At 38.7% G+C, this 12322-nt stretch overlaps 1 protein-coding gene across 5 annotated transcripts in view; it reads left to right on the top strand.

The window, feature by feature from the left end:
- The window catches only part of pex5la (peroxisomal biogenesis factor 5-like a), a 93782-nt gene that overhangs the window by 35821 nt on the left and 45639 nt on the right, over positions 1–12322 (top strand). For 4 of the 5 annotated variants that reach the window (XM_079665117.1, XM_079665116.1, XM_079665118.1 and 1 more), the window contains exon 2: positions 9157–9261. The exons of the other annotated variant lie outside the window; for it this stretch is intronic. In XM_079665117.1, the coding sequence (XP_079521243.1) occupies positions 9157–9261 (105 nt within the window). The remainder of the gene's footprint in view (positions 1–9156; positions 9262–12322) is intronic. 5 annotated transcript variants of the gene reach the window in all.

Here is a 12322-nt window from a genome sequence, read left to right as displayed (position 1 = left end):
CAACTTGTGTCAAAACTTAACAGACCATTAGCAAGGCATGTTGAGGGATGTAAACTAGTTAGTTTACCCAACCAGTGCCCAACCAGTAAGACTGGTTGGGCACCCCATATAGAGATATACAGTTTGCTAGTTAGCTAACTTATTATATTCATCATGGCCAGGTTCATGTCCATTCTCTGGGCTAAATAAGCATCATCACCTGTGTCATCTGTGGGCGTTGTTTTTCAAATTTTAAGCACATTCTGAGTTTCTTCATCTCTCTCCTTTCTCTTAAACATCTGAAGAGTCGTCGTTTGCATTTTTGCTTTAATTACCACGTAGCCTAATTTTCTAGCTGTCATTCAGTCACTCCATTCTTTTCTCCTCCCGCTGTTCTGATCAAGTGGGAAAAAGCTAATATGTGACCCGCTCTATCGAAATCAGTCGGAAGTCGCAACGGCTCATTTCAAAATAAACGTGGATTTGCGTAAAAAAATAGTTTTTCGGGGTTCGGGTGTTTTGTTTGATTTTAAATAAACAAAGTCTTGGCTTTCAGAATATGAAACTTGTTTCGACAAATTCAGATGATAAATACAACTTAGAAGCTTGTAACGGCATAATTACAAGCGGAGAACGGAGTAACTTCAGGTCACAGCAGGCATAACAACAGCCGGTGTTTCTCGTTACTGTTTTCCCCGGGACACAAACACAATACGCACAAACGCAAAAATACACAAACACACACACACACGTACACACACACACACACACACACACACACACACACACACACACACACACACACACACACACACACACACACACACACACACACACACACACACACACACACACACACACACACACACACACACACACACACACACACACACACACACACACACACACACACACACACACACACACACACACACACACACACACACACACACACACACACACACACACACACACACACACACACACACACACACACACACACACACACACACACACACACACTCGCGAGCTTCCCCCAGACCAGTAATCCAAACCAAAATATCTGCCCTTCGTAGTATAAATTCCACGGGTGGAGCTGTCAATTCTTCCTGGTCCTCCGGACCGCCTGGAAATCTCTTACCGGTACTAAGGACCGGGTAGGACCGGCACACTTTCAACACTGGTCTGACACCCGACGGCCTGATGCCTCTGCAATGATTTCTATTAAAGCCGTATTTGCTCAGCTGTCCTTTGGAGCGGCATCCTGTAAATACCTCAGGGAGTGTTTTTCACCATGTATCCCCCAATAAATGCATTACACTCCTCCACCTTTCCAAGAGAGTCCTTTTCTTGGAAGGCTCTGCCTTGGCACATCCTCTCCATAATTAAATATAATCAGTTGTGCTGCACTGAAATTTGGTTTTCAGGGAAGCAGTGAATTAATTATGTCCATGTACATACATTTAATAATGCACATTTACTGAAGATGTTTGTTCACGATAATAGTTAATGAAGTCTTGGTTAATACATGTTGTGCTGCATATTAAATAAACAATGTCAGAACCAGCCTAGTTTATAAAAAAAAGTTGTTTATTGTGGGTTAATAAAATGTGGTATATTTTTGTCAGCAGCTTGTCTGTGGATTTGCATTTATATTAAGGAATCTTTCAACATAATCCTTCGTGTTAGTTTAAAGATGCTGAATAGGATACACCCATCCTAATTCTAGTAAATCACTATTTAATGCAACACAGACAGAATCCTAATGTTTCCATGCTGGGGCTTAATCAGTGAGAGTTGTGAAGGTGCTGAAATCAGTCAGATTTTGCATCGCAATGAAATGATCACAGTTGGATGGTGTTAAGACTTTACTTCTACATTCATTGATCAGTCAAATAAGCTATTCAAATGAATACATTTAAGCATTTTTTGTTTGCAGTTCATGGTGCAGAGTCAACCAAATTAAAAATGGTTCTGGGAAAGAGCTGCCCTCAGGGGAGCTCCACGGGGAACTCCATACCTTCAGAGTTTATTTTGCATTCGCACATGGGACTGATAAATTGGAGCTAGCCCGCCAGCGGAAGACAAGTCACACTGGTTGTATTTCCGCTGTCACATAAATTCTCAATTTTAAGTCTTGAATCTACTGTGGATATTAGGGGTGGGGGAAATAATCGATACAGCATAGTATCGCGATACCTTGCGTGGCGATATTGTATCGATACACGGATGCCAAGTATCGATATTTTATTATATAAACTATTTTTTTATTTTAAATTTTGAAAAATATATTTTTATATAAACTTTAGCATATCCCTCCGAAAGATGGTCATAAAACAGGAAGTTACGTTAAGACATGTATACAATTGCAATGAAAGTAACAAAAACAATGCCATCTCCTTTTCAGGTTCAAATAACACAAATGGTGTTATTTACATAAACTATTCATATTGCAAATACATTGTTAAACCAGGAAGGGAAGACAGACATGGATATGACCCATGTGATTTGCAATATCGCAATATATCGTATCGCAATACTTAGCATATCGTAGAATCGCAATACTATCGTATCATGGCTTAAGTATCGTGATAGTATCGTATCGTGGGGAGCCTGGTGATTCCCACCCCTATTGGGTATAGTTGTCTATTTTTTTTCTTTCCGTTACAAGCATTTTGTTGTGTTGTCTGTTTTTTGCACATACAGGTTTTTTTAAATTGCAGTTGCCGGAGTTGCATTGTCCTTCTTTGTTGTCTGACTAAGATAATTCCTGTTTCTTGAGATGTAGACACAATGACAAGAGGGGCTTGAAAAAAAAAAAAAAGGGGAACTTTGAAAGGATCCTTTGTTCCAAAAACACCTAAAGTGCTGTAAGACATTATTCTTCGTGGTAAAGCCTCTAATGACATATTCATTTGAGTCGGCATACCATCAGTGAGCTTCACTGAGTATGTGGCACACTGGATAATGGAATAAACAACAAAAGTGTAAATGTCTCATCAATTCAATCACTGCTGTAAATAATAACAAAAAGTTTAGTTCCCATAGATCAACAAGACAAATACCACCAGTGTGACCTGAATGAGTAAAAGCCTCCCCTAGAATAGGTTTGTATTGATCTGATTGGCGGCAGAAACCTGTAATGCCCTTCGGTAGCTGAATGCTAAAGGTGCAGAAATGCAGCCGCTGGGTGACTTTCAGCAAATCGCTTGAAACCTCTTTTGTTGAGGGATTTAAAGCGTCACCAAAGCTTAAATCCATACAGACTTGTCTGTCACAGTACTATGGGAGACACTGCTGACAGACAAACACCTTTACAGAGATCACCGACTGAGGGCCGCTGTCCAAGAAACCTGTGGGTAAATATCTGTGCAAACGAGATAAGCTGATTTCCTTAAAGTGAATTCAAAACAAAAAGGATGAAGAAGTTAATTGAGCGCTATTGGTCAAATACATGTTGTGCATTTACATTTGCTTTTAACATCTGTTTGTTTTAATCAAATGATATTGTAATCTAACTTTTGAGTAAATCAGGTACAACCAAATACTGACCAAGACAACCAAAATGTTACAATGAACTTCATGATCTCGAAAAAGAATACAAAAATAAGTTTAAGATTTGAGATAAACACACAGACAGCATCCAAACAGAATAACGCATGGTCCTGCAAATGGGACGATCATTTACAAAATAAATCAGAAAGCATTCTAATTATTGGAAAAATAAACTTAACATAGACTTAACAGCATTTGTTTTACTGAGGTAATAAATCAAGTGAAAAGTAAGACATTTTCTCAGACTTTTATACATTATGCCATTGTTATAAATATTTTCCTATGCTACATTACGCTGTAGACGACATTTTAAAGCTGCACGTAAAAGACAATTAAAAACGTTGCTGCAGCCTCTGATTCCTCTCATTACTTCTGTGGCCTGAGTTGCACTTTGTTAAGGAGATTGTAAATGAACCACTTACTCAGAAAAACAGATTAGAGTAGAGAAATAACCCCACCATGCTGTTTTTCTGGGTTATAATTGTGTTCATATTAGAATAATTGCAAGACATTTTGCCAAGAGCACAACAAATAAATGCTTAACCAACCAAGACATGTCTGTGATCCTGAGTGTGCCTTTGAACTGTTTGTGGCTCTGAGAGTTAGAGCATGTTTTAGAGCTCAGACAGGTTTATTCGGCTGCCAATGACTTAAAGTCACATTTCTCAAGTCTTTATAAACCACTTTGGGTTCATGAGTGGGTATTAAATGTATCCTCAGGAGACAAGACTGGGAATAGAGGGCCGTTATTTGTACTGGAACATACATTTCCCTTGGCTGCTGTAATCCTCAATGTAATTTGTGCTATGTTAGCCATCATCGTTGAAAAAACTAACATGGCGGTAATGACAACCTCAGTACAGACTTTGCACGATGATGAATGAGCAGCTGTGAAAGTTTGAGCTGTTCATTCTTCAAATGATTTCTCAGCAATCTATTACGTACGCTGCCACCTAACAACATTGATTATAAGAAGCAATCCCCGCAACGTGTATGAAAGCCAATAAACATTCGCAGGAAATGTCACACTGATAAAAAAACAAACACCTAATGAGCTGCTTCAGTTGAAATGGCATCAATAAAAGTGAAGACTCTGGGTGTTAGCACTCAGTTATTGGTTTTAATATCTGGAGTGTTCAGGATCCTATAACACACTCAGCATCAGTGCCACATTGAGTGGCCCACATTGTCTATCCATTATAATTAAAAGTGTCTGACTCTGCATAATTCTCTACACATACGTTTTGTGTGTGTTTGTCAACGATAACCCACACTACCATTTTGTGTCAGTATAGAAATGTTGAAACAAAGCCTTTTTTTGGGCCTGATTTTGGCTTAAAAAGTGAAGCGCCTTAATACTGCAGTCTCTCTAAAAGCCACTCAACTGGTCGCAAAAAAGGTCAGATTGTACTTTTTACTTGTTTATTACCGCAGTAAACATTATACTGATGAGTTCATGGTCACAATTGCTAGTTTTGAGACTCCTTCAATAAAGCATTATACTAAAGTTTCTGTACCATTTATAGTAAAATACATGATTAAGCAGGGCATGCTGGAACAACATACTTCTTTCATGTTATCAAAAGCTGTATGAAATTACGGTTGAAGCATCTTTTTTTTATTGTAAATCTTTATACAGTAAAGCTCACTAAGCTTTATTTTGTGCTGCAAAAGGACTGCTTTGCACCTCTGGCCACCAAAATGGCAACGTTTGTTCCACGCCAAATTAGCAAGCCAGAGCGTAGATAAAGCTCTGCCTGGAAGCCTGAACATTGGCATGTGTTCCGGGGACTGTACCGAGGATCTATTATACATAATGATGATTTATTTACACAGCTCCCCGAGTCCCGGTTAGCTACAGTCTACACATTATTGGCCATTGTATGTTGACTCACTGTAACCAGCAGTGTGCCACATGTTTCCCTAAATTGCTTGTAGAGTATGTGCTCGTCCCTGACTGTGATCATATTTCAACCATAGAAAGGCATCCAGGTTATTGTTCGAGGCATTTCTGTGAAGCCAAGAATGAATCATGCAAGAGGTGAAAGGCTAAAGGTCGGCCAGGAGCGCAGAGAGATGCATCACAAACGAGCCTGTATTATCACAGCCAGCTGATACACGTGGACAACCTGAACATCAGACTGTGCTCCAGGTTCTGACCAGTCCTCTTAATACAGTGGGGAATTGATTTTATTCAACAATCATACATGCATTTTAAAACTGCATGCAACATGAGATAAACAAATATCTTAATATATTTTTCCAAACATTTATATTTCTGCCATTTTCCCTCCTGAATACAACCAGCGCTTTATATAAAGCATGTGGCAATTTTTCCCTTCTGGCTCTGAAGCAAGTCTTGTACGGGAGTCTCTCCTGTTATATAATGCAGGAGTGTTTAACCCCATACAATGGATCAACAGCAAGGTGGCCTGAATTCAAAACCCTTGGTAATACCTCATGAAATCCATCTTTTACATGAACTATGACGAATAGGGCGATATCTTGAAGTTAGGTAAGGGCTTTATATTCCCACAAAAACCTAAATCTACCGGAAACACCACTTTTATTTCGAGGACAGTTAAATAATATCTTTAAACTAGGATGAATTTACCCCGGAGTAGATAAGACATTAGGCCTATACAAATGTAATGTGGAGTGGACATATTTACTGAGAAAAAGTGCCATGGCTTAATGCAATACAAGCTTACACATAAACCTGCTATTCATGTAAATTGCCTCATGGGGATATCACAGCTCCTCAGATCTGGTCTCAAAATGTCCCACATTGGAAAAACAGGGATTAATGCAGGTAGTCTTTGATGGAAAGTGGATAGCAGACTATTTGTGAAACCAAGTAAGGAGCAGAGTTCTGAGCTGTCAGACGTGACACCTGCTGCATGTCTGAATCACGGAAAGCAGACGGATAGATAGAGCCAGGCATTTTTTATGTTCAACGTCTGAAAAGGGATTTACTCCCAGTGGGAATAATACCGTTATCATACATTTTAAAAACAGACCACTTAATTGACAAAACAGGCCACCTTCAGCTCTGTGTGACTGTTATATGACTTTGAAAAAACCAATTCCCAGAATAGAAGCAAATATATTGCTTATGGAATAAACTCTCTCCAGAATCATAGACAACGATTCTTATGAAATTCATAAAGCTTTTCAATCCTACCCTACCCTAAATACATTAGTTTAAAGTGATGAACAGACTGTGGTGCCGGGGAAATTGTATAATAATTGTCAGAGTCTTGAGATAAACAGCTACATTTATGTCCTCTGCCAACAGAGATTTGATCAAACTGTTTGCATATTGCTGCAGTCAATGTCATCTGTTGTGGATTATTATTTTGAATATTATATCTTCCAGAACAGCCCCGTGGTCATCAAACCTTTAATCAGATGCTGCTGTATTAGGGAAGAAAACAACTTAGTGAAAATGTGTTACGGTTGTTTTGTTCAGCAAATATCTTCCACAAAACAATGAATATTACATATTTATTTCTTAGCAGCTTACACACTTACAAAAAAACATTACAATTTGTTTCTAAGTTTAAAAGAGCTCTGTTGGTTAGGGCAACAAAGTTTGGTACTGCAGTTGCTGCGTACCTCAAATCACACAAAAAAAGTCTAGTTGACACAAAACAAAACTGAAAGCAAACCAAAACTGTAAGATAATACAAACTGGATCCGTACGAGGTATCCTCAACACTGTTTTCTCACACAACACCTGCCCATACTGCACTGAAGGGAGATTTGGTGCTTTTCACATGCATCATTTGCCATTAAAACCAAAATGTCTCTCAGCTTTTCTAAATCATCTCCTGCTGTGTGGAGAGTGCTACTGGTGTTGCTTGGCAATGGATGTCGTTCATTTAAACTGAGTGACACTAAGCCAGAAAGTGGGCTCAGGTGGCTTTTTGGACTTTATTAGAAGAATGATAGGCTTTCAAGGGAACACTCCCTCTAGGCAAATGCATTTTGAGAAATGATCAGCTGAGGAAATCAGTCAAAGAATCTAATTTTATTCATTTTTTTTGCCAAGAAGGAATATGAAAAGCCCTAATATATGATCGAGCTAAAAGGCTTCCAGTGCGCTCCATGTGTCTGAAAGGCAGCTTCCCTTAGTCTATAAAAAACACTGAGCGTTATGAGCAGAAGTTGTCTCTCTCTGGTCAGCAAATTTTATTGCAAGAGGATGAGTATATTTCTTCAGAGATAAAATGTGTGGTCTCCTGTGACGACTATAATTCCCCTACATCTGTGCGTCACAAAAATGATGAATAGCATACCATATCATCTACTGCTGGCTATGGGTAAAATGTGAAGTGAATGAATGTCTGGGGCCTCTGGTGTCTGCCATAAAGTCGAGGTGAAAGGGTTGACAAGAGGCAAAACCAATACGACCTCTTATGTAATCACTTTCTACCGTTATGTCATGTCTGCCTTAGCAATTATCGGAGCTCTTCACATTTGTTTGTGTGTGTGTGTGTGTGTGTGTGTGTGTGTGTGTGTGTGTGTGTGTGTGTGTGTGTGTGTGTGTGTGTGTGTGTGTGTGTGTGTGTGTGTGTGTGTGTGTGTGTGTGTGTGTGTGTGTGTGTGTGTGTGTGTGTGTGTGTGTTGGAGTTGGATAGCAGGTTAATAGTGAAAGCCACATACAACTCTAGATACCTTACACTATCAATAATATGAAAAACCTGTGCACTATAGCAGCCGTCTGTGAGTGGGTGATATTATAAATAAAAAAGCAGCAGCCTTCAAAAAAAGTGCAAAGAGAAGGAAGGGCAGAGAAACAAAATAAGATTGCGGGCCAATATGGACATGTAAAAGAGCAGAAATATAAGTTGTACGGCCATGTTATTACTATTAGAATAAATAAGTTTAATGTATTATATATCATTATCATATTATAACAGAGTATATATTTGACAACAAAATAATAACAGAGATGACAATTTCCAATCAAAATACTTGTTTGAGTAGTTTGAAGAGAACAGCCACCAGCCAGTGAGTTGACTGCAACCCAAGCACATATGTTAAACCACTCCGGGATCACAAGATGCTATACTAAGGGAAAAATGTACCCTCATGTTTTCAGAACTTTGGCATAGACTTGGCACCAACATCTTTAAACTTCCCTAGCTTGCAAACGGCATCACTTTTAACCTTCCAGTAATGATAATATTACGTTTTGATTCCAACATGCCAACTACAGCTTCAATCCGCACAACCAGAGATACATCACAACTGTCAGCGGCCCAGTAAACATGGACACATTCATCTGTCAAACACATACATAACTCTTAGTGAACAACATGGTCTGTGTAATGAGCTCTGTATGATATCTGTCATCATAAGTGCTTGATAGGTACTGCTGTGGACGACCATGCTCATCACTGTCTACAGTCAACCCTTTACATTGTGCAGTGACTCTCTTTTCATTGCCATAGTCTTGTGGAAATGTCTTCAGTCAATGTGTTGTTACCTTAGACAGCCCCACACGGTATTTCCATCATCATAAATTAAAGTATTTTCTGTAAGTTGCCCTAGTCTGGGGCAAAAAAAGTTGTCCAACTGTCCTGACACAAGTCATTGTTGATTTCACTGTTGTAGGGGAAAGACTCTAGGGCTGCAGATAAGACTGTTGCCATGGTCCTGAAGGAGATACCAAGTAAGGCGTCATCAGAAGGGAAGCCCCTCCTCACAGTGACTACCAAGGTGGGCAGAACCATTTCAGAAACACCCCCCGCCCGCCCTCCCCCCCTGCCTTCAAGTGGAACGTTCTCCTGTGTTGCTTATACTTAACAATAGCAAAGCTTTCAGTGTCCTATACCTGACCTCCAATGTCTACTAACTCATTACTTTATAAGCTTTTTGACTGCTACATCTAACAAAGAAGCAACAAATATTTCATTTCCAGCTGCTCTATGGGGTATAAAACCATCCTACTACATCTCCACATCTACACAAACATTGAATAAGGATCTTATCCTCTATTGGAGCAGCCTCAAATTGATGCACTTATCCATATTACTTTTTATCTTTTCAAATTAGCCTCAGAAAGATTTATAGTGCTCTTCTAGTTAACATTTATTGTGCATTCAGTTTGAGGGTCACACAAATGTCCTCTCTCATTCCAAATCAGGACGGCATATACTCCCTCATGAACTTTTTACACCTCATAAGCAGCTAATCCTTTGCACAAACAGAGTATGAATGCATTTCCAAAATCCTATGACACATGGCAATGCATTGAGTTATTGACTGAGCGCTTTGTGTACAAAGTACTGCAGCAAACGAACCCGCTGCTGAGCTTTCACTTCTCTTTTGCTTGTTAAGTGTTGTTGCTGGATAGAGCCGGTGTTCCAGATGCCAATATGAGTTTTCTTGATCTGTGCTTGATTGCTTTTTGTACACTGCGTGCTGCTGTCTCTTGTATAGCTGTCAGTGTTTTTCTAATAACTTGTGGCATGCTTCATACTTGTTTGATTTTCTAAATCAGTGTCTGTTTTTGATAAGCTGTCATGAAATCATATAATAATGCTTCCATTCAACGAGTTAAGTCTCAGCAATGGAAGCTGCTGAATTCACACTAACATTATTAGGTTAAATGTGTAAATCGTGAATTGTCATGGTTAAATAACTGTATAAAATGACAGGAAAACATATGTGAAGAACGACTTCCCTCTGCAACAACTTATCTGCTGTGTCCTGAACAGACGCAGTACATCATCATTCTTTAAGACAGTGCAGTATCACATAAATCAATATTATGGTGACAATAGGTTTGATGATACTGTCAATATTTTACCACCTGCAAAAGCAATCTTTCTTGCTTCTGAGAACTCAATGACAAACTGAACGAAACGAAGGAGCTGCTCCACAAAGACTTTCTCTGACACTCAACTGAAATAATAATGCCAGCAAAAATGTCACATTGTTTTATGATGCAATTTTAATATATAAATTACGATGACACAAATACAATTCATCACATTTTTAACATTATGGATCTCATACCAGCGGCCATCTGTTAACTATCATATCCAATGGGCAATGGGCAATGACATTTAACCACAACCAACACACCAACACACCAACAGTCCATTAATAACAAGAAAACATTTTCAGAAGTGAGCCAACACATAAAGGAACTATAAACACTTATAATAAAAAATAATCATTGTTTCATTTGTCATTATCAGGATAAATATGATAATTCATCACATGGATTTTGTGTCCACTGCTTAGCCCTTACAATGACATATATTAAACATATTTTTAAATCATTGAGTTTTTAATGTGCACACAACATGTTGAGAAAAAAACAGGCACATCTGTTTTTATTGGAGGAAGTTAAATAAGACAAAGAGGCTGAAGAAAAGCCCGTAATCCTTCAACATATCTGAAAACATGACAGCTAGGCGCCTGCTTTCAGACACATTAAAGTACCTCACTGTCAAGTGAAGTGGCTTCTCAGAACTGCCGTGCAAAACCACACAACAACAAAAAGCCTCCAAAAACCTAAATCTTAACAAGGATCACTGTTCAGAGCTGATGCAGTAAGCACTATAACTCTCAGATAGAAGTGCACACACTGGGGTGAGAATCTGTTCCCAGTCATCATTGTTTTGCTAAGATCAGCTGCTAAATAATTCATAGCTGAATCGAGTAAAGCAAACACCAGGAATAAAACAGATAAGGTTTTCTTTCCTATGTGAACAAAATTATTTCAATCCCACTGGATTTCAAATTCCATAACATCACCTCTCACTTAATTGTGTTGTATTATATCACTTTGCTTAAACCACCTTTTTAGGAAAATAAACACTGAATAGAAATAACTGCAGTTTGGAGCTGATCACTTGGCGTTGTTTCCACGTGGCCAAACACAACTCATGATTGCAGGCATGCTGTCCAGTGGCTGAGGATGCCGTTAGAGAGGCATCGTGTCACAGCCTGATGTCAAGTGACAGAGGCCAAGTGACAGGCTGCGGGTCCTAACACCACATGTCAAGTCAAGTCTATTAGTAAAGACCAATTTCACATACAGTAAGATATCTCATTGGGCTTCACAGCGCCAGAAGATGGGGAAAACTTCAAAGAAGCAGCATGAAACCAGAAGTCATGCACATCTATAACAAAAACAACAACTCTAGCATCAGAGACAAGTATTTAATGTTATACATTATATTGTTCAAGCTCTTCCCATTCCCTGTTTGGGAAAACAAACAGTATGTAAATGAAGCCCAACTTCCAAATAGATGTGCTGCAAACTATGAATGAATTTGTACAAAGTCAAACCAAACTTTACAGAGATCTTAAAGATGTTCTTACTGCTTGCAAAATGTGTAACATTTGCTGCTTAAAGGATATAGCTGGTGATATTTGTTTTACTGTCAACAAATCCAATGAAAAGGACCAAAACTAACAATGGATTGATTCTTCCAGTACAATTAGAGTGTAGCAAAAACTTGGTATCTGATTCCTCTAAGCCTCTCTAAGATTGTAACTAAAAAAAGAAACATAGTTGAGCCACACTGCCTGCTTCACTTCATTATAACAAGCACTGTAGTTTATTTTGAGTCAATGTTACATTATTTTGGTGCTATTAATACCTTCAAAAGATAAAATGTGTATTTATCTGCAGCTAAAAATAGTCCACAATGGACTATTTTCTGCTACCATGTTTGCAAAAAGCCTCAGTGCCTAGCTGTATGAGAAATACTATATTTGTGATTTGCATCTCCAAGAGGAATTCATCAGAGCATCACAGACA

Source organism: Notothenia rossii (assembly GCF_949606895.1).
Source record: "Notothenia rossii genome assembly, chromosome: 1".
In the NCBI taxonomy this organism is placed as follows: domain Eukaryota; kingdom Metazoa; phylum Chordata; class Actinopteri; order Perciformes; family Nototheniidae; genus Notothenia; species Notothenia rossii.
Note: the sequence above shows the minus strand (reverse complement) of the source record. Positions and strands in the feature narration are given on the sequence as shown.